The 23,413-nt window shown below is 46.3% G+C and overlaps 1 protein-coding gene across 8 annotated transcripts in view; it reads right to left on the reverse strand.

The window, feature by feature from the left end:
- Positions 1-23,413, reverse strand: part of SLC41A3 (solute carrier family 41 member 3) — an 86,148-nt gene that overhangs the window by 51,928 nt on the left and 10,807 nt on the right. For all 8 annotated transcript variants that reach the window (XM_047742684.1, XM_047742634.1, XM_047742675.1 and 5 more), the window contains one exon: positions 17,076-17,362. In XM_047742684.1, the coding sequence (XP_047598640.1) occupies positions 17,076-17,330 (255 nt within the window). In that variant the 5' untranslated portion in view covers positions 17,331-17,362. The remainder of the gene's footprint in view (positions 1-17,075; positions 17,363-23,413) is intronic.

Genomic DNA, 23,413 nt, shown 5'->3' on the forward strand with positions numbered 1-23,413 from the left:
CTCCCACAAATGCTAGTACCCAAGAGAGACCACTACCTCCCTGTGCTTGCTCGGACCCCAGCCCAGGCTCTGGATAGAGATTCTGGGGGCTGGAGGGAACAGCCCCATTACCCTCAGGGCCACAACATAAGGCATACTTGGCCACCCATCCTCACAATCCTGTGACATACGTGCATTCATTTACCCTGTCTGTAGATGGGGAGGCTGATGCAGGGGAAGCTTAATGAATTCCCTCAGGTAGTGAGTGAATGGCAGAGGATCTGAGCCCCTCCAGGCCCTGCCTGATGAACCTGCATCCCTTGGAAGGAAAATGGTTTGAATTCCCCAGGCTAACATGTGTGGGCCGATCTTGGAGGGAGTCATCAGAAGCTTCTATGGAACTCGGACCTGGAGTCCCTGGAGGAATCTCCAGCTGGCACCACTGAGCCCGAGACTCCCGGGCATTGGGCCAGGCTCAGGGCTGCACCCCACTCAGGGCCTCTGCTGTCCTCCACCCTGTCCTATCTGTGATGCCCAGAGAGCCTGATTCCCCTCTCCCTCCACCCAGGGCCCCACGCTGGCACTCGTATGCCCAGTACGCACTTGGATGGTGTTCATCACCAGGCCGGCTGTCAACATGCCCACGCCCGAGAGGAGAATGGGCACCACGATCTGGCAAATGATAGTGAAGATAGTCTCAGGCCAGACCCCGTGGGGGGAGCGGGTGAGCTCACAGCTGAAGCCTCGCAGCTTCTTGCCCTGGAAGCGAAACTCCAGATTCAGCTGGGTGACCACCATGGTCAAGCCGTGAACTACATGCGCAGGAGCAAGAAGTCCAGGTCTGTTCTCTGTCCTCCTTGCACACAACAGGATACGTTTCCTAAGAGGTCCACACACGTAATGTTGCCAGTGTCCCGAGCTGTTCAAAGGCTCCCTACAGCCCCTCGGCCAAGGGCGAGAGCAAGCAAGGAACAAAGGCCAATGTGACTCAGAGCCTCATTTGGGGCCTTGGCAAGCTCCTCCTGTCCGTCCACTCCCCGCAGATCAGGCTCTCCTCAGAGTGGCTGCTGTGCCAGTCGGGACCTCCCTCAACTGGACTGTCACGAGGAGACTCACAGCCTCTCTCAGTGACCTTGAGAGCATCCAGCCAATGCTGGCTGGGGCTAGACCCAGGGAGATAGAGCTGCACGAGACCTGGCCTTGGTGAGGGCTACAAAGAATCCTGCCCGCCTCTGCACACACACCCCAGGCTGCTTCTACTTTCGGAAGACAAGGGCCTGGAGAAATCTCAGCATAAAGGACCCACTCCTACAGGCCCCTGAGGAGTTCATTCCTCAAGGTCAAGAGGGCTGCAGATACCCAAGAAAGAAGCCATGTCCTACATTCACCTTGACTTCAGAGTTGAAAGGCTCATGGCCATATGAAGAAGCTGTGTTCACAAAGGAAGCACAGTACTGTTCTCTCTCAAGGGACCAGAAGGCTTATAAACATGCTTTGAAAAGCACCCCCCACTCCCTGTACCCTGACTGTCCCAACCCAGAGAATTCATTGAGACATCACCTCTGACTGCCAGAGATTCTATTGTTGGGGGTGCCCTGTGCTTTCCCCACGTACCAGGGGTGGAATGGCAGGCCTGAGGGCTGGCTGGAATAAAGGTCAAGGCCACAGTCAAAAGAAGCCTGAAGTCAGAAGTACACTCACCTACTGACCCGGGAAGACTTCACCTGTACCAGGCCCTTGATCTGGGCTTCAACTTCTGATCCTGTTCCTCTCAGGCAATTTAGCTAGTTCCTCTGTGTTGAATAGTCTATCCCATTCTCAGATCCCATCCCATTAGCCTGCAGTTCATGGTCCTCACCAATCTAGATCCTACTGACTTCCTCCAGCCCATCCACCTCCTCACCAACTCCAGCTAAAGTCCTCCGACAACTGTCTCCCTCAAGCCCCAGATATTCCTCTCTCTGCATCTGTCCTCACACAGTTCATTTACTCATTCATTCAACAGGTATTTTTAAGCCTTTCCTTGGAGCCAGTGACAATGAACTCTAACCTTCTCAGGCATTCCTCCCTTTGATTTGTGAAAAGAAACCAAGCCAGTCTGGTTTCTGAGAGACTGAGTCTCTGCTTCCCATCTCTTGAAATGCTCATGCTTGTAACCCAGACACCATACTGTGAGGAGCCCAAGTGATCACATGGAGAGGCCCCCTATGGGTATTCCCACTGTAATTCCAGGTGACAGCCAGCAGCAACTGTCATGTCACATAGTGAGCTAGCCTGCGTTGCACACAACACACAGCAAGCCACCGCAGCAGACACAGCAACACACAGCAAGCCACCGCAGCAGACACAGCAATGAAGCAGACATCCATTCTCACGAAGCCCTACCCAACCTGCAGATTCATGATCTAACTGAATGACTGGCTTGAAACAAACCACTAAATTTGGGTGTGGTATGCGGCATGGTAGTAGGTAACAGGGACATCTGGGGAGCCTCGTCCCCACTCTATTTTTCTCATCTCAGATAAACTAGTAATTACCAAGCTTCCCTGAGTTTGCAGACGCCGTGTAACTCCCATGCAACTTAATCAGTCCTCCATGACCATCCCTTCCAGCCCCTCTCCCAAGTCTCCTGCCTCAGTGAATGGTTCTGTCAGAAACCCAAAACCCACTCCAATCCCCCATCGCACAACCACCTCAACCCCACATCCAATCTGCTCATCCCCATGTCTCTGCCACGCCCGTCCCCTCCTCTCCAGCTCATTGACACCACCTTTAGCAGGGCCCTTAGTACCTCCTAACCCATCTGTCCACCAGAAATAATGCATGTTTTTCACATTCACATTTTATATTACAACTCCAAGTCACCCGCTTGCCCAAATATCCTCAAGAGCTGTCAGCTCATTACCTGAGAAAGTTGAGATTTTACGGCCACACATTCAAGGTCCCTCACAATCTGGGGTGGGGAGCATCCATTTGAGGCCTCTCTCTTTCTAGAACATAGTCATATACTGCACGGCCTAGAAGGAACTTCTCATGGACCCTCACATGGGCCGTGCCTATGTTCACACCACTCTTTCTGCAGGTTCACATTGCTCAGACTGAACTGCCAAACCTCAGGGCCAACTGAGTGCCTCCTCGTCTTTGAGGCCATCCCAGTTTCCTGGATAGAGCCTGACATCTTTCCCAGGATTCCCAAGCTCTTTTTCTGAACCCCTCTGAAGGCAAGCCCATACTTGCCAGGTGGGAACATGAAATGCACACACATCGACTCTCCCATCCTGGAGTGCACTCCCCTCAAGATGGAGTCTGGCTGACTCACTGTTGCAATCTTCAGAGGAGGGGAAAGCATTCATTCATTTACTCCCCAAATTAGTACTGAGCACCCAATATTTGCCAGACTCATGGCCTAAGTGTCATGGTGCATCTGTTAGCTGAAAGACACACGCTTAGAGCCTTCTACTACGGCAATCAATCCTAAAATTGAAAATGTAATTATGACCTGTGACAAGTGCTCTGAAGGAAACCCAAGGAACAGGAGCAGAGATGGGGGCAAACCAACCACACACAGCACCAAGGCCTACAAATGAATGAATAAATGAATGAATGAAGGAGCTTCACTCCCTTGTATAGCCATCTGTGCTTCTCAATGCCCTTTCGTGCTGAATCATTTCACGTTCAGTCCACCACCAGACTCACAAAGTATCCCTAGGATGTTCCCCAGGAAGTACAACCTTCTGTTTTTGCAAATGAGAAATCAAAGGCCCAACAGGCACATGACAAAATGCTTCCCATCACTTGCCATCAGGGAAATACAAATCAAAACCACAATGAAATGCTACCTCACACCAGTCAGAATGGCTAAAATTAGCAATCCAGGAAGTGACAGGTGTTGCTGAGGATGCGAGAAAGGGGAACCCTCTTACACTTTGGTGGGAATGCAAGCTGGTGCAGCCATTCTGGAAAACAGTGTGGAGGTTCCTCAAGAAGTTAAAAATAGAGCTTCCCTATGACCTGGCAATTGCACTACTGGGTATTTACCCCAAAGATACAGATGTAGTGAAAAGAAGGGCCATATACACCCCAATGTTCATAGCAGTGATGTCCACAATAGACAAACTGGAAAGAGCTGAGATGCCTTTCAACAGACGAATGGATAAAGAAGATCTTGTTCATATCTACAGTGGAATATGACTCAGCCATCAGAAAGGATGAATACCTATCATTTACCTCGACACGGATGAAACTGGAGGTATAACACTAAGTGAAGTAAGTCAAGCAGAGAAAGACAATTATTATATGTTTTCATTCATATGTGGAACATATGAAATAGCGCAGAGGATCATAGGCGAAGGGATGGAAAACTGAATGGGAAGATATCAGAGAGGTAGATAAACCATGAGAACTCTTGACTCTGGGAACAAACTGAGGATTGCTGGAGGGGAGGGGATGGAGGCATGGGGTAGTTGGGTGATGAGCATTAAGGAGGGCATGTGTTGTGATGAGCACTGGGTTTTATAGGCAACAAGTGAATCACTGAACACTACATCAAAAACTAATATGTTGGCTAACTGAATTTAAATAAAAAAAAAAAAAAAGGAAATTGAAGGCCCTAGAGAGTTTGCTGAAGATTATCACACATGTCAGTACCAGAGGCAGGACTAAGATCCTGACTCCCATTGCCGACTGCCTCCACCGCCCTCCCGATGGTCCACTCCTTGCCCGTCTCCCATCTGCTGCTGCCTGCCATCTGTGGTTTGGATCCCTGTGTTCCAACAAGAGTCTGAACCAGCAGAAGGCAGAGAGAAATGGCATGTTTTTGAGAAAGGATCTGTAGAAGTTAGCTGGTTTACAACAGAACAGCTCAGAGCTCATCTGGTGTCTCTGGACACTGATCACACTGCTCCCATGGCACTGAGCTGCAGGGACCCCCGACAAGTGGTCACTTTATTATGATTTCTTTATACTTTTGAATTTGGTCAAACATCATAATACAATGTATACTTATACACAGTGGGCCCTTGAACCACTCTCATCAGTACAGAAGATATGGAAATAGACAATCATTTGTATAATTTCACAGAGAAAGAGATTTCTGATTATGCAGTTCTTAATCATTATGAAAATGTTTCTCATTTCTTTTTAAAAAAGCAAATGAGAAATTAACATAAACACATAGCAGTGAACACAAGCAGTGAAAGTTCAGAAGGATATACATCAAGATGCTAAAAATGACTGCTTCTGAATGGTAGAGTTAAAAGTGACAGTGGGAAGCCTGCTTCTCCCTCTCCCACTTCCCCTGCTTGTGTTCCCTCTCTCGCTGTGTCTCTGTCAACTAATAAATAAAATCTTTTTAAAAAGTGTCTTTTACTGTATAATTTTCTGTACATTCTATTGTGATCACTTGCTTTCATAATCATCAAAACATAAACTGTCACCAAAAATAAACAAAAGATGTCATTACACGAAACACTTTCCTGTGCTATTTGAGAACAAAATCTGTCAACCTGGTTTATTAGGTCACAATCCAGAAAATCAAGACTGTGATTTTAAAAATAGCTCAGTAGCACAGTAGAAAATCTCAAAGAGCTTGAGCTAGATTCTGGGGCTACGCTAGGCCATGGGGTAGAATCCATGTTAAACATCAGGTGGTTTCCTGGGTGACCCTGAACAAGTCCCTGCCCGTTTGGGCCTTTAACTTCTAATCATGAGGGGTGGGACACCATCAATGGTTTTCAGTCTATTCTGCCATCAGAACGACCTGAAACCTGCAACTCAGACCCAGGCATGGATCAATGAATCAGGATCCCCAGGCCTACACAGCATGAATCCCTCACCCATTCTAATACCCTCAATTTTTAGGGGTTGTGTCTTTGTAGCACAATTAGGAGGGCCGCAGAGGGTGGGCAGAGGGTTTTGGAATGCACACCACCATTCTTAGTTTTCCTTTCTGTTTCTTCAGCTGGAACTGGTTATCTTCCCAGCAGCACACCTTCCAAATGGCCTCCTATTCCTTTCATGGTCACCTTGAGCCTGGGCTGGTTCTGAACCCAATGGTCATGCTTAAAAGACCTGAATTCTTCCCCATCTTGTTAAGGTCTCAGAGATCAAGCCAATTACATTTCAATAACAGGAGGGGTTCTCCTATATTTCCTGCTTCTGCTGAGGCTGGCAGAACCCACACACAGGTGAAAACATAGATCCAGAGCACGCCCTCCCACCTGGGGCCAACTAATCTCAGGCATGATCTCCCCAGGCAGCTCCCTTGTGTCACTCAAGCCTCACTCTAGCCTCTAGTCCTCAGGCCTCCTTTTGCCTTGCCCTCTGAGTCTCAGGCACAGCTGGCCTGTTGTCTTCATACCCCTTTCTGCTGTCCAACACTGACTTATGCATCTGCTGTCTGTCCTTCCCTGCTTGGCTGTGATGCTGTGAGAGTGGGGCCTGGTTGTTGGCTCCTCCAGAGCATCCAGGACAGTGCTGTTCTGTCTGTCTGTCTATTTCTCTCTCTCTCTCTCTCTCTCTCACACACACACACACACACACACACACACACACACGTGGGCATGGCATGAATGAGTGAACAAATGAACAAATAATTAGAATCACAGAATCAAAAAGAGAAAAAGAAACCCCATCAGCCTTCTATAGGTTGAGTGCTGTAAGGCCTAAAATTAATGAAGATTTGCTGTCTTGACATCTGGTGAAATCAGGAGGGCCTCAAATGATCTAATTGCATTCTCTTCCCCGCTCTGCTCCAACAGACAAGGTCCTCTAATCAAGCAACCCTCCTTATCAAAGGGACCAGGCACAGTTCCTGCTTATCCCTGAGCAAGGGGTTTTAGTTCCTGCCAGCCCACACCTTCCCATGGGAACCAGGGGCACCTCCTTCTACTGTTACTACAAAGACTGCCTCCTGGAGCTCCTGGCAGTTCACTCTGCTCCCCAGTGCAACCCTGTGTGTCTCTGGTTGGTAGGGAGTGTACTCCTCCCCCAGGTTGTGAGTACGTGTGACTGATAAACTTGAGGATTTCCTTTGTTCAGTGTTGGGGTCATCGTGTGTTTGGGCCATCTCCATAATGTATGGTGGAACCCCTCCATCACCACTGGAGTCAGAAGGAGGTGATTCCAACAGTTGGCATCAGGAGTAGGACAACCCAACCCTGGTCAGCTTTCAACAGCTGCTCTTTGCTAAGTATCTGCTGACATGATCAGGGCTGCCTGGGATGGAGCTGTGAACTCCTGGCCAGCTTGTGTGTTAGCCTGCTCTGTGTTCTACTCACTGTCTCTCCTGGGCACAGCCACCTCGTCTCATCACCAAGTAAAGAACTACTGCCAACTGGCCATATCCCAGTAGGAGGTACCTTTGGGGGGGGCAGTCTGTATCTGGCAAGAGCTCTATGACACTCCTGCACCTAGTCTGATTTATCAATTAAATAGCCAAAATAAGATCTCATGAACACCACCCCCCTCATTTATGGAGCTAAAACAGTTAACACAGTCCAGTGCAAGCTAACACAGGGTCTTCAAGGATTGAAACTGATCATACAAGACCTACTTGGCGAAGGAGTGATTACCCCCACTGCTTCTTTCAGGTCTAATTTGGCCTGTTTTTAAAGCTGGAAAGAATATAAGGTGCCTCAGAGTACATGACCACAATCTTAAGGCTCTGGTTCCATCCTCTGATGTCCCCACCCAATGTTACTGAGATTACTGACCCTACCCAATCAACAACCAGTATTTTGCTATTATAGATCTGGCTAATGTGTTCTATTTAGTGCCTATTTCAACAACCTCTTATGTGCAGCTGACCTTCAACTCTGAATGGACACAGTAGACTTTTCCAGGCTACTCACAGGGTATCTTGCCAGCTCTGCCATACACAATCTTTGCAGACAATGTCTTACTGCTTGTGCCTTTCTCAAGGAGCACAGGTCTGACATCACATTATGATGTCTTCCTCCAGAGAGGCTCATGTGACACATTCATTAAGGATATACGAATACTCAGAAAGGAGCTCACAAAGAGAAGGTGGGCCATGGTTCCACAGGTAGGGCAAAGCCAGCCACCCTGGCAAATTCATGAAAATTATTTTGGTAAACCCAGAGCAACTCCATCCTTGACACTGTCAGAAAACAGCTTCTGACCTCTCAGCACACACACTGGTAATACCAGCCCAAAATCTTTTAGCCCTTTTTGGATTCCAGAGGCAACACAGTGCTCATCTACACATTTTACTCATACCCATTTATGCTCTCTTGCAAAGAAGCCTACCTTAAATGGATACCTCCATCAAAAGGCCCTAGAATCTGCCCAAATTAAAGTCAACAGGCATGGGGTGCCTGGCTGGCTCAGTCGGTTAAGCATCTGCCTTCGGCTCAGGTCATGATCTTGGGGTCCTGGGATGGAGCCCCGCATCAGGCTCTCTGCTCAGTGGGGAATCCACTTCTCCCTCTCCCTCTGTGCTCTTTCTATCTTTCCCTAATAAATAAATAAAATCTTTAAAAAAAATAAATAAAGTCAACAGGCATTCCCATCAGTGCCTTCAAATACCTCTTCACTGAAAAAGCTTTAACAACCTCCTCTTATGCTTCCTGGTCTCTGGACCATATATCCATATGGACACACAGTGCTCAAGGCCTTCAGATGTAAGAAAATACCTTCCTTGCCTACACTATACACCAACCAAAAGGCAACTGCTGGCCACACACTGGGCTATCCCGGAAAGAGAGGCTTTCACACACCCTGGCCTGTGACCCTCCATACCCAGCTGCCCATTGAGCCTTGGGAAGCATAGCTATTGAGGCTTCCTCAATGCAGGATAGAGTCAAATCTGGTCCCCCTGGCATGTGCCACCTCAAGGAAGAGGTCTCCCCTGCTGTTCCTTGCCAAATGCCACCCACGCCAGAGGAGGTCGCCCCTCCCCTGGTCCCCTTGGCTGTGCAGGGAGCCCCCATACCACCAGCTGAGTGAACAGCAATGTAGTCTGTATACTTTATGGGTAGTGTGACCACTGTACTACATGACAGAGCTCAGTGGAATGTTTATGTCTCTAATAAAGGACACAACCCACCCAACAGTCAGCAAAAGTGGCCAAACTTTAGAATGCCATTTAACACTGGATGCCCTGGCCAGCAAATGTCCCCATCTGCACCCCTCACCAACTCCAGAGGCACTGCCTGAGTTGTCCCTTTCAGGATAAGGAAGAACTTGGGGCACTCTTGCCTCAAGACACCCCAATTTTAGTATATGTGCTGCCGAAGCGAGCACTCAAGACACCCCAAATACAAGTCAGAGTCAGTCACAGCTGTCTCCATAGGTAGTAAGGCCACAATCAAGGCATCACTGGGACCCCCTTGTCCTCCTTGTTGTTCCACTTTACAGACCATGGCCAGGCCCTCCTGGATACGCAGGATACACAATTCTGGCTCCACAGGAAGGTTCAATAAACTCCCACCTCCCCTGCAGACCCTGAGCAGCCAGTGGGATTGGAAGGCTCACTGTTCTTCTCCAACAACTCCTATTTAAGCTACAAGGTATCAGATGAGCCCCCAGTTGGGGGTGGGAGGTTGATTAACCTGGCACTGATTCTAATATGGATTCCTGCTCCTGGGGAGACATGCTCCCTGCACCCACAACACAGGCCCAATAAAAGCACTGCCTTTATTGGCTGCAATAGGGAGCCCCTATAAGTTCCCCATGGGGCCCTCTCCCTTCAAGTCAAGGGGCCACTTCACTGCTTGGGAGGCACTTTGCCCACTCCTTAGAAGTCCCAGTCACCACCAGGGTTTAAGCTGGTGTCAAGGCATCACAGGGTCAATGTGGTGTGAGGCCTCAAACTAGCAGCACTATGTGCTGCTGTGACCTAGCACAAAGAGGGAAGGTCCCGAGTAGCCTAACCACAAGTCCCACCCTGCTGTTCTCGCAGCCCTTCTAATCAAAGGGATGGTTCCTTCTTATCTTCGCATAGTGGGCTTTATCTACTTCCCTGCCAGGTCCCTGTGAACATGCCAGTCACACCCTCCCGTAGAAGCCAGGGGCTCCCCCACCATTTTAATACCACGCAGGGCTTCCCACAGCCTCTGCAGCTTTTCTCTGCTCCCAAGCACTCCCTCCTGAGAGCCCTGCACAGCACCCACTCCCCCTCTCAGACTAGGAGTACATGTGATTAATAACCTGCAGTATTTCTCAACAGTCTAGGGCTGGGTGCCGTATGTTCAGCCACCCCATAACCCTAGGATGGGAATCTTCCCTCACCAGGGGGAGGCAACAGGCTGGCCTCAGCCCCTGTGATACTCAATCCAGGCTTGAATCCCTTCACTCACAGAACTCTCCACCCTCTTGCTTCTCCCCTCCCATTAGCCCCTTGCCCTCCTGGCTTTCTTGGCTAAGGCAGAATCCCTGCCAGATACTCCCTCCTCTTTACCCCCACCCACTTCCACAGAGCCTAAGGTTCCTGACCACTCTGCAGACCACCAGTTTGAATTTCTGTTATATGTAATGCAAAGAGATCAGACTCATCACAAAGAATGGGTTTTTCTCCTCTTCATATGAATACATTCCCAAACCCTGTAATATATGCTGGCCTGTGTGGGCACCCAGGGGGCTGGAGAGCTATATGAGAGCTTCTGTTTCTAAGGAGAAGATGGGCTTGGAGCCTTAAAAGAAAGAGTACTAGTCTACATAAAATATACATATAAAATATATATACTTTACTACATTATATATATATATATATATATGTATATATATATATATATATATACACATACACATATAAATATAAGTTTTATTATATTATGTGTGTGTGTGTGTGTGTGTATACAGGGCCAAAAGCAAAGTCAAAAGAGAAATAGAAAAATAAGAAACATATTTATAATCCATATCACAAAGAGCCAATTTCCCTACCTATAAAGAACCTTTAGGTATCAATAAGAAAAAGGATAACCACTCCATACAAATATGGGCAGAGAAGAGAAGCAAATATCCAAAGATATTCAACTTTATTTGTTAATGTAAAAAATGCAAATTACACCACAAGGGACCTCAACAATGGCCCCCAATACCTTCTGTACTGACACTCGGTGTAATCCCCTCTTGAACATAGGCTGAACTCAGTGACTTGTTTCTAGCCAAAAGAAGAAAAGTTCTTCTGTGGTGAGGTTACAAAAGGCAATGGTTCGTGTGACTTGCTAACAGACTGTTTCCTTCTTGGACCACATGCTTTGATGAAACTGCCATGTGGGACACGTCCAGCAGGGAAAGTACTAAAGGCGGCCTATGGGTGACAGGCATCGAGGAACTGAGACCCTGCATCCAACAATCTGCCAGGAGCTAAAACCCTCCCACAACCGTGTGAGCACATTGGGAAGATGCCATGGCCATGGTCTAGACTCTCGACTGCTGCCTCCTGAGAGGCCTGGCAGCAGGAATTCCACTAACCTGGATTCTTGGCCACAGCACCCATAAGGTAATATGTGAGTGCCATTTTAAGCTGCTAGATTTCACGATGATGTGTTACATAGTAATAGAAACTAAGACAGTGTACAATGTAATGCAATTTTCCATCTATCAGATTATTAAAGATCAAAGGATTTGATAATAAACCATGTTGCCAAGTGCTGGGAAACAGGGATTTTTCTTTTGGTGGTTAAGGAATACTGAGCAATGTTCCCTGTATCCCTATACTCTGAAGAGTTTTAAAAGATGCTGTATTTTGTCAAATGCTTTTTCTGCATCAATTAAGAATATCATATGGTTCTTGCCTTTTCTTTTATTAATGTGCTCTATCACGTTGATTGATTTGCGGATTTTGAAACTTGCACCCTAGGAATAAATCCCACTTGGTTGTGGTGAATAATCCTTTTAATGTACTGTTGGATCCTACTGCTTAGTATTTTTGTGAGAATTTTTGCATCCATATTCATCAGGGATATTGGTCTGAAATTCTCCTTTTTGATGGGGTCTTTGCCTGGTCTGGGACTCACAGTAATGTTGGCCTCACAGAATGAGTTTGGAACTTTTCCTTCCATCTCTATTTTTTGGAACAGCTTTAATAGAATAGATATAATTTCTTCTTTAAGTATTTGGTAGAATTCCCCTGGCCCTGGACTCATGTTTTGGGAGGTTTTTGATTACTGTTTCAATTTCCTTGCTGGTTACTGGTCTATTCAGATTGTCTTGGTAGTTTGTAAGTTTTCAGGAAGGCATCCATTTCTTCCATGTTGCTTAATTTGTTGGCATATAGTTACTGGTAATAATTTCTGATGACTGCTTCTATTTCCTTGGTGTTAGTCATGATCTCTTCCCTTTCATTCATGATTCTATTGATTTGGGTCCTTTCCCTCTTCTTTTAGATAAGTCTGGCCAAAGGTTTATTGATCTTATTAATTCTTTCAGAGAACCAGCTTCTAGTTTTGTTGATCGGGTGCCACACCCAGGGCAAGTGATTTGGGGATATCTGTCCAAGTCACAAATGCATGCACCTTTTGACCCAGCAACTTCTACTTGCAACAATTTATCCTACTCATTTACTCAGGTGTGTAGGAAATGTCAAGATGATTCACTGCAGCTTTTGTTAGTAATACCATTTTAAGTTGTTGTTATGAGCGGAATAGTGTCCCCTCCCCCAAACTGAAGTTCTAAACATTCCCCCCTCCCCTGCCGCAGCCCATACTTCAGAATATCACTGCATTTGGTGCCAACAAATTGGGCCTTTAAAAAGGTATTAAATTAAAATGAGGTGATAAGGGTGGGTCTTAATCCAATATGACTGGTGTCCTTACAAGAAAAGGACAATTTGAATGCAGACATGCATAGAGGGATGACCATGTGAGGTCACAGGGAGAAGGTGGCCATCTGCACACTAAGGAGAGGGGCCTTGAGAGAAACCAACCCTGAGGGCACCTTGATTTTGAACTTCCAGTCTCCAGAATTGTGAGAAAAGAAGTCTCTGACATTTCAGCCACCTAGTCTGTGGTACTCTGTTATGGTAGCCCTAGCAAACTATTAAATTAAATTGAAAAGTACATCAGAAGGGAAATGGCTAAATAAATTCTGGTATATTTGTATAATGGAACACTAAATAACCATTAAAAAAAGTAAACTCTTAATATACCTACAAAGAATATTGTAAAGAGAATATATTTTGTAGTGAATATACTGTACAGAGAATACTGTACATACTGTACAGAGAAAAAAGAAAGATACTCAATAGTCTGCATATGCTAAAACTTGAAAAAAGAGAAAAATATACAGAAGCAAATGAACAGATATAGATACTTGTTCATCTTTAGGAGAAAACATAGCCAACTGGGGCCCACTGGTTCCCTCTGTTTAGACTGGGGAGCCTAGTCTCACACTGATGAAACTTTTGAACCCTGAACCATATGGATATTTTACTTTTTCTACAAAAAGAAAATTTTTTTAAAAAAGGTGTAGCCTCTATTCTCAGGGAGTTTACATTCAAACCAAGGAGACACCAGATTAATGGACAAGATAAAAGGAAATGGCAAATATCCCATCGTCTGTAAAGGTGAAATGTCAGGGGGGCTGGCGCCTCCAAAAAGGCTCCATGAAAGACTGCCTATGTGAAACAGGGCAGGAAGGATGATGGGAGGCCTTTTCACCTGGGGTTGGTGCGAGGGCAGGCACAGGAAGGGGACAGTCTCAGTGAGGCTGGAGGCTACCATGCAGCTGAGACTAAAGCCAGCACCACAGAGCTGCAGGACTGGAGTCTCAGCCGCCCTGAGCCAGCGTGGCACCACTGCTCCTTTCCAGCCTTCCCCACAGAATCCAATTGTACATAGGAACCCATCTTCCTCCCCACAGGGCAAGGGACCTACACTTCTCCTCACTTCAAGCAGACCAAACCAATCAAGGCCATTCCATTCCCTTTGCCAATTTTTGGTGCCAAAGTGGGATGTGCCTCAAATCTGCCAATAAGAAGTTGGGGAATTCTGTTGGGAGTGCCTAGGAACCGATCCCTGTGCTTAAGAAGGAGGAACCAGAACACATAACCCATTCTTCTCCCTCTGAATGTGATGTGGCTGGCTGTAGGACAAAGCCAACTTTGGGTGCTATCTGGCAGGAACTTGGAAAGGCCCTGGTTCCTTGGAGGCATCGTTGGCTGGTGATGATAACACTTCCCAAACCCAGAATTACCCTATCTTGGAAATTCCATTTTGGGACATGACATATTTCCTTCTTATTTAATCAATTCTAGGTGCGCTTTCTGATATTTGTGGCTGAAACCATCCTAACTGATTCAGCCAAGGGGAACGAACCAAGGATGCCTGGATACCAGTTTGTGGAGTCTGTATTTTATTCCACAGTTAATCATCATGGATTTTAAAATTCAGATCTGCATCATGGAGGTCCCCCTGACATGGCAGCTGGGCCATGACCCTCATGTAGGTCTAATGAATATGTGAAAGAAACTCCAGAATGGATATTTCTGCCTAATCTTTATCCTCTTGAGTTGCAAATTTTATGTAAGTTCTTGGAAACTGGCCCAGAACTGCAGGAGACAGATTATCAGTGACAATAGCAGCAACAGCAGTTAACTTTCACTAGGTACTTTCTAATGCCTGGCACTGTGACCCTCACTTCACAGTCCTCTCAACAACCTTGTAGGGTCAACTCTAATTTACAGAAGAGCAAACAGGGAACAAAGAGCAACTTGTGTAAGCAACAAAGGTTGGGCTCAAATCCAGATAGAGTAGCTTCAGAGTCTGGGCTCTTAAGCAATTCAATTCACTATGATACTGCCTCTCCCTATGTAATTTATAAATTTATGTGTGTGTGCGTGTCTGTAGAACCAATGTGTGTATGTACAGGCAGCTGATGTCTATGAACGGCTCTATAAATACGTATGTGTGAAGTGTGCATGCATTTGAGTGTGTGGGATACACGCTCAGTGACATCACATTGGCAGGTACCCTCGATACGACAGACTCTGAATATCACTGGTATAGAGCATGGACTGTAGGGAGGAGGACCCAAAGTAAGGAAGGCAGTGACGAGGCAGTGGCAGGAGTGGGGTGGAGAGGAAATCGGGTTCTGGAAGCCAGGCACTGATGTGCTCCAGAGGTTATGGCAATGCTAACCGACCGTGGATTAAAGAAAGATGTAGGGCCAGAGGGCACCAGGTCACTGGGAGAAAGGAGAGAGCTGAGGGGTCTGGAGGTCAGAGAGAGATAAAACATGGGGAATGGGGCTGAATCTGACTGAGATAGGGACTCCAGGTTAAGAGAAGCTCATCCTGGGGCCTGACAAGTTCTAGGTGGATCTTTGGAGTGGAGCTGGTCACTGGTGTTGTGATGTTATGAAAAACTAGACAGCTGGGTATTGGAAGGGTCTTTGAGAACCCCAGACTGGGGCAGGGCCAGGCAGATCATGGAGTGAAGTAGGATGGGGTCATAAGAGGGAGTGGTGGGCACTGTGGCAAACCAGAGAATACGGCCACCTGGAGGGGACAGCAACCACTGACTGCGGCCCTAAGAGAATATGGATCCAACGTTGTTAAGAGTTGCCAGGTTTTCAAGAGAAAATAGAAATTCAGACTTTTACATGAAATCTGATTTTTGTGTTGGTTTAAAAATAATTTTAAACCACCAGACTTACAGCTACATGGCAGAATTGGGACTCAAATGAGTGAGGGGCAGGGCCCAAGTTCCCAGACACAGAGACGCCTCCACCACCACCCCTTCGCAGAGCCCCTGGAGTGCTGAGTGAGGCACAGGCTGGGAGCTGTCAGACAGGGCAGCCCTGCTTCTCCCAACCTGCCCCACTCTAGATATCCTTGTTCTCTGCTGATAGGAGAGATCTGACCAGGCGTTACTTAGAATATTCTTTGGGATTATGCTTTTTCAGGGAGGACTGACAAAGGGCTCTGATAGTAGCAAAACAGGCAAGGCATGGCACATTGGTAACTTTTTTGTCTGATGGGTGACTCCCAGTTCCCCACTATGTGGCATTCCAGTAGGGTTGCAAATCAAAGGGCCTTGCCTCCCTTAAAGAGTTATTAATACTCGAGAGTCAGGCTAGCTAAGCAGAGAATGTCCTACCTCAGGGAACAGTGACTGGACCAGGAAGTGGACACCGGACATCAGAATCAATGTTCAGAGACTGATGTGGACATTGACAAAGAGGTCTGTCTTTTTTCTAATAACACATATACCAAGGATTAACTGCCAAGGGCCATCCTCACCTCTAGGTACAGAATTCTGCCTGAAAATAAAACATAGTTGAGTGACAGAGAAAAAGCCAGCATAATGATATCATTTAAGCACCTGGATCATGCAGAGGTTAAAATTTAACTCTGTAACTGTCCCTCAGTTACAGAGGGACAGAATAATATACTGCTTAAAATATAACTTTAACTAATGAGGAGTTGTACTGGTGACGCAAGCATGCTTAAAGATGACCTTGAGAGAAACATGTACTAGCAGCCGGCCTCTGGTGGAGGGGATGATACATGTCCTTGAAGCCGAGCAGCTGGGGATGCCAGGCTTGCTCAGGGTGGAACGCTGCCTGCTTCCTTTTTTTGTTGTCTCCCCTGCCTCAGAGAAAGCCTGCTGTTAAGGTAATCCCGGACCAGACACACCTTACTCCTCTTCTTGTTTACCTCCTTTACCCCTAAGACTTGTGACCATCATATATGACTCACATTCCTTCTTGTTTACCTACTAGACATATGGCTATTGTATAACCTTTTCTTCTCCTTTGTTGCTATCATGTATCTAATAAATGAGGGACTGAGGCGTTGTTTGGGATGACAGCCCTTCCAGCTATCATCCCCTGCTCCCTCTCTCTTACAGCTGACTTGTTTGTGCCTCATTCTTCTCCCGTGTGCTGTTAGAAAAGCGGCATGACCCTTTAGATATTCCAATTATAGGGGCTAATAAATTGTCTCTTTTAAGCTTAACCTGGGTTAAATTTAGTCTCCATCACCAGTAACTAAAAGAATCCTGTGAAATTTGTAGAAAAATGGTATTGGAGAAGAGAAGGCCCTACCCCTTGTCCCTCAAGCTGGACTCAACTTTAGGGATGACATTCAACAATGCCACCAACAGCACTATTACCATTTAGTTCCCTCTTACCTGGAAATAGTTCAAAAGTACACCAGCCCCGGAGAGTCCCAGTCCAGCAAACACGAAGGGGACTATCACCTGAAGGCCAATGGATAAGGCAGTCTCCCTGCTGAGCTCAGTCCCCAGTGGTTTAGAGACTGCCCTTTGGCTCTCAGGCACACTCAGAGGTCCGTCTTCTGAGGCTGCAGGGAATCTTCCGGGACTGAGGGTGTGTGGCAGAACCAGCTCCTCTGGCCGACGCTGCCGGGTCTCTGTCCCATCCATGTGAGCAGAACTGAGCCCCTGGCAGCCGTAACCTGGGAGACACAAAGCAACAGGGACTGTTTGGTAGAGTTCCTGACCCCTCTGGGGCTGATGCCCGGTAAGCCCTCCAGCCCTTCTGTCCAGCAGCCCCTCACTCAGCGACTGCTCCACATGGTCTCCTGCAACCCCAATTTAAAGTTTTTTTTTAATTTAATATGCATATCTTTGAGGGAAAAAAACATATTATAGAAGACAGCACTAAATATTTATGAATTAGAGTCAGCAAAACTGGTGATATAGGGAACTGAAAATTCTCTCCTCCATAAAAGAACAAGAAAGCTAGCAAAAACTGTCAAAATCCACTTTTTCAGAACTCTGGAAATTAATCAAAGGCTTGCAGCAATGCAAGGAGTATCTATTCAAGAAAAAAATGCTGAATCTTTAGCAAGAACAGCAACATGGGTATTCATGATGTTTTAACTGTGCCTTTGTCCCACCCCCTGCTCTCTGGTTCTGCAGCAGCCTTAAAAACCAATAGCCCAAAGAGAACAGAATGGGCTCAAGATCTTTCAAAGCCTCATTCTCAAAAAATTGTCCTCCTTTGACCTAGCAGGTGGTTCACTGGAAACTGCCACTTACAAACTATCTGTATTTCACTGGACTCATAATTTACTCAGTGTAAAAAGCCTCTTCCCTGGGAGACATTTCTTGAAAACAATTACAGGCACTCCACAGCTGCCTGAGGTAGTGGGTAATAGCTGGGGTAAATAATACATCAACCAAAAAGCCTAAAAGGAAAAGCTGGGGAATGAGATGTCTGTGAAAATTCTGCAAAGTTTCTAAAACTTCCTGGGAATCTAGAAGGCCACTCCTACTGAGCTGGGCATCTGCTCAGGAAATAGCTGAAAAGGCCTGAAGCTCTACCCTCCAGCTGCTCTGGAGGCTCTGCAGGAGAAGAAAGTGAGGGCTGAGGCAGAGCTGTCCGCTCCCAGGCCCTGTGCTGAAGATGTGCCTCAACGTGCACACAGAGCCTCCAGGCAAAGACAGGGAGGTTCAGCAGTTCCACATAGGGCATTCAAGGAGATCTCTAGCCAAGCGTTACCTGACCACGAGCAGAGACTTCAGTGGTCCTGTACAACACAGAATACAAACTAAAGAAGTCACTCATTAAAGTCACTAAGAAACCTTGAGCAGAGGGGAGAATCTAATTTCTAGAGTTGTCACATTATGAAATTTTTTAAAAAGATTTTATTTATTTATTTGACACACACACACCAGAGAGCTCAAGTAGGGGGAGCAGCAGGCAGAGGAAGAGGGAGAAGTAGGCTCTCCATTGAGCAAAGAGGCCAATGTGGGGCTCAATCCCAGGACCCTGAGATCATGAAACCAAGAGTTGGACATTCAACCAACTGAGCCAACCAGGTGCCCCACGTTATAGAATTTTAAATGTCCAGTTTTCAACAAAAAATAGGAGACATGCAAGAAAACATGATACTATGACCTATGCACAGGGAAGAAAGCAATTAATAAAAAAATATCCGGAGGCAGCCCAGACATTGGACTAACTAGACAAAAACTTTAAATTGGCTATTTTTAATATGTACAAAGAACTTAAGGAACCATGCCTGAAGAACCAAAGAAAGTATGAAACGGAAGTCTAACCAAATAGAGAATATCAATAAAGAGATAAAAACGTTTTAAAAGAACCAAATAGAAATTCTGGAGTTGTAAAATTTAACAGCCAAACTATAAAATTCCCTCAAGGAGTACAACAGCTGATCTGAGCAGGGAGAATAAGAAACCACTGAACGGAAAGATAAATCAACACGGATTATCCAATCTGAAGAACAGAAAGAAACAGGATGAAGAAAAAAGAACAAATCCTCAGAGGCCTGTGGGACATCATCAAGCAAGCCAACATTTGCCTAACAGGAGTCTCAGAAAGGGATAAGGGAGAGTAAAGGGGTCCAAAAGAATATCTGAAGACAGAAGGGGCCAAACCTTTCCAAACATGATCAGAAAAATTTCCATAGTCAAGAAGCTCAACAAATTCCAAGTAGAATAAATTTAGAAATCCACGCCAAGACACACCATAATCAAACAGTCAAACACAGAGAATCTTAAAAGCAGGGAGGAGTCACTCTTCATGGGCCAGGGCTCCTCAAGAAGATTAACAGCTTCCTTCTCATCAGAAACCATGGAGGCCAGAGGCAGCAGGATGACATACTCAAAGTGCTTAAAGAATAAGACTGCCAGCCAAGAGTTCTGGAAGGAGCAGAGTAATAGATTTGCAAGTGAACAAACACCAGGAGAATTAGCCAATAGCACACCTGCCCTACAGAAAAAAAGCCCTTCAAGCTGAAGGAAAGGACCCAGATAGTAGTTTGCATCCACATAAAGAAATAAAGAGCATGAGTAAAGGTAACGACATAGGCAAATACAAAAAACAGCATAAATGCATTTTTACTAGTAACTCTTTTTTCTCTCATCTAATTCAAAGACAACTGCATAACTCAATAATGACAAATCACTACATATGGGTACACAATAACTAAATACGCAATTTGTATGACAGTAGGAGCACAAAGTAGGAGAGCACAGAGCTATATATAGGAACAAAGTTTCATATACTAGTGAAATATATTCCACTGTATGAATAGACCACATTTTGTTTACCTATTCATTAGGTGACGGACATTTGAACTTTTTTTTTACTTGTTGGCTATTACAAATAATACTGCTATGAACATATGTATGCAAGTCTTTGTATGAACATGTATTTCTGTTCTCCTGAATTATACATTTTGAAGGGGTGAATTTTATGGTATGTGATTTGGATGTCCGTAAAAAATATTCATGAATTATTTATGGAATAAGGTCAAGAGGCAGACTACAGCTTCCCAAACTCTCTGAGCCCCTGTCCAATAACAGCTCCTATTCCTTATCACAGATGACCGCTGTCCAAACTGGAGAGAACCACTCCTCAGCTGCCGTTTCATTTCTTCCTTAGTGTTACCAACTATGAGTGTTGTCCTAAACAGGAATGCCTAGGAGCATAGTCCTAAACAATAGTGTCTGATTACTTGGCAATTTAGATCAGTAAAGTCATGCTCTCATTTATTCATGTCTGGTTTCTTCAGCCCGACATTAGTGTTCTCATGTTCAGCCAGGCTGTGGGACCATCTCACTTTACTGCTGTGTCCAATCTGACCATATGACCACCACGATCCACCTATTCTACTCCAAAATAAAAATTGACTGATTGTTTTTTAATACAAAACTAATGTGTTCATAAGAAATACAATTTATAAAACACAAAAAAGGTATAAATATGGAAATTTAAATCAACAATTTTACTGCCCCCTCAATAACTAACACTAAATCTAGTGTGTATCTTTCCAATGTACACAAACATACACACAAACTCATGCATGCTATTTTTTTTTAGTCAAGGTTCTAGATCCTGGCTTGTTTTATTTAATAAAATGTATATACTTGTCCATATATTACGGATGTAATTTTCATGGCTTCTCATGTCATCCTTGATAGTCCACCCAGGTGCTGGTAAAGCCTTTTCCACAGGATTTTATAGGCAGGAAGAGCAGACAGAAGAACTCAGCAGGGACAAGTCGATGTTTTAACCTGTAGCCACAAGCAGCCCAAGGACACCAGCCCCACCTTCCCACTATCAGGGGGACAGGGCCCCAGCACTGCACACAGCAGGTTTCTTTCTTTCTTTTCTTTTTTTTTTTTTAATTTTTAAAGTTTATTTTCACATAACAGTATTCATTGTTTTTGCACCACACCCAGTGCTCCATGCAATCCGTGCCCTCTCCATACCCACCACCTGGTTCCCCCAACCTCCCACCCCCCCCCCCCCCCGCCCCTTCAAAACCCTCAGATTGTTTCTTAAAGTCAGCAGAGACACTGGGCCTGTGAGGACAGTCTGAGTGAGCAGTGAGTAAACAGGGCACAGGGAAGGCCTCACATCTTCAGGGACACTTTAGAAGGTAGAAACCTTCCACACACACACAAGCCTACAGAACTTGGGCCAAGGCAGGCTTTGCTCAGCTCAAAAAGGCAAGAACCCACAACAAACAAACAAACAAACAATGGGAACAACTTATTGCAGCATGACTCCATCTTCCTACAGGCTTTGTAGCAGCCCAGCAGTGGGATGGGAAGGGTCTGCTCCTCTTGCCACAGCAGGCCACGGGGCCCACCCTGACCCCCCCATCCTGGTCCCGCCGCTGACAGGAGCCACCCTCACCTGGCTGGTCCAGACACAGGTCATTTGTTAGGACTAAGACCCTTGTTCTACTTTCCCAGTGGCTTTCTTGCCCTAAACCCTCAAACCTGAACCCTTGAGGCAAACCAACCACTCTCTTTAAATTCATCACAGTCTGTACAGCAGTCCTGGTGAAGTGAGTCAGGCTCCCATGGGAGGCCTGGCCATAGCAGGGAAGCAGGTAACAGAAGAAGGAACAGCCCCAGTACGACCAGCACTGGGAGCCACATTAAAAAGTGTCAATAGGGTCTCAGGTCCCCATTCTGCTCTGCTATGTGGCTCCCTTGGGACCCCTAGGAAGGAAGGACAATTAGTAGAGCAGGGCAGGGTAGTCCCTGAAGAACCAGATCCATAATTTCTTAAAAAAAAAAAAATAATAATAATAGACACAGCTCCCCATGACCAATGCAGCGGTCCTTCACATCCCTTAGCCTCGCAAGTCTCAAGAAGGTCTATTACTGCCCCCATCACATAGCAGAGGAAACACAGAGTAAAGGGCATGAGGAGCACCAGCTTCTCATCTGTGCCCCAGAGCCCACCTCACCCCCCACAAGTACCAGGGCTCACAAAGGTCTCCTCTCTCCTGCCTTTTCAGTTTCTCCCCTCTACCTCTCCAGGATCATCTGGTGACAATAGGACCTTGTTCTAGAATCTCCCTCAAGCCACCCTCTAATTGCACCCCATTTCCTCCTCCCCTTCAGAACACAATGAAAGAGACACATCCCCACTGTCTCTGTGTCCTTCCTCTGTGCTCAACAGCCATCCATCTCCTCCCTGCACAAGTGGCCCTTGCCAAGGCCAGAGGTCACCTGCACAATGCCAAACAATTCCCCCAAACCTCAGCATGGCATGAGACACTCTCAAGGATTTAAGACCTGCCCACCATGGCCTGCCCCACATCCTTGCCCCTGCAGTGTGCCCCCAGCCCCTCCTACATGTGACTTTAGCTCTTGTTCCTTTCATCCAGACTGCCTGAAAGAGCTGCTGGCACTCAAGAACGGTGGCCTGCTCTCATTTCTGAAACTGGCTGGACTGGGGCTGCCCTCTTCCTGTTAAGTTTAGGGGAATTCTAACCAATACCTTCCTGCTAGAGCCCATAAAACACTCCACCCTCCTTCTCCAAGTTAGAATGCTCTTTGGGACCCTTCCAGTGTTCAGTACTCTAGAATAAAGGCTATGTTAATGGTGCTGGGGCTGACTCTGTTTCTCCCGAGGCTCCTTGAGACTCCCTTGTAGTGTGTGCCAGACATGAAGCCTTTGATTGCTAAGGCAGCCATAACAAAGACCTCTGTGAATCCAGCTGTATGACACAGCTACTAGCAGACCACCCAAGAGCCAGGCCACTGCACCCACGGAGCTCCCCCTTTAGCAGATCCTAGGTAACCTAGATCACTGACAGCCTGAGAGACCCCACTTCTCCTCCCTCACCCTGATTCTTGCTCTTGGGTTTTAAATCATCCAATAAACAGTGAACCCATGAAACCCTAGTTATCCCACCTGAGGAAAGGCTGGCCCTATGTGCTCGCCCCCTCCCTCTCTCTACCTGAGACCACACTGTGTGGCTGTGTGGGCCTGAGGCATGCAGTGTCCCCCCAGGACCTGTAAGAAAGCTTGTTCTTCAAAATTCTCTAATGGGTTTTGCTGAGGCGCTTCCTGTTGACAGTAAGAACCACAAGGGCCAGTCCAGCCTCAACGGTAGTCCCAGCTGGGAAACTGGTTGGGGGCTCACAAGCAGTTGCAGGCCCACAGGCTTCCCTGGCTTTTACAGCACCACTGTGGAAAGGCTGACAGGGATGTCACAGCCTTCTCCTCCTGG

The sequence above is a fragment of the Lutra lutra genome, chromosome 1, assembly GCF_902655055.1.
Source record: "Lutra lutra chromosome 1, mLutLut1.2, whole genome shotgun sequence".
Classification (NCBI taxonomy): domain Eukaryota; kingdom Metazoa; phylum Chordata; class Mammalia; order Carnivora; family Mustelidae; genus Lutra; species Lutra lutra.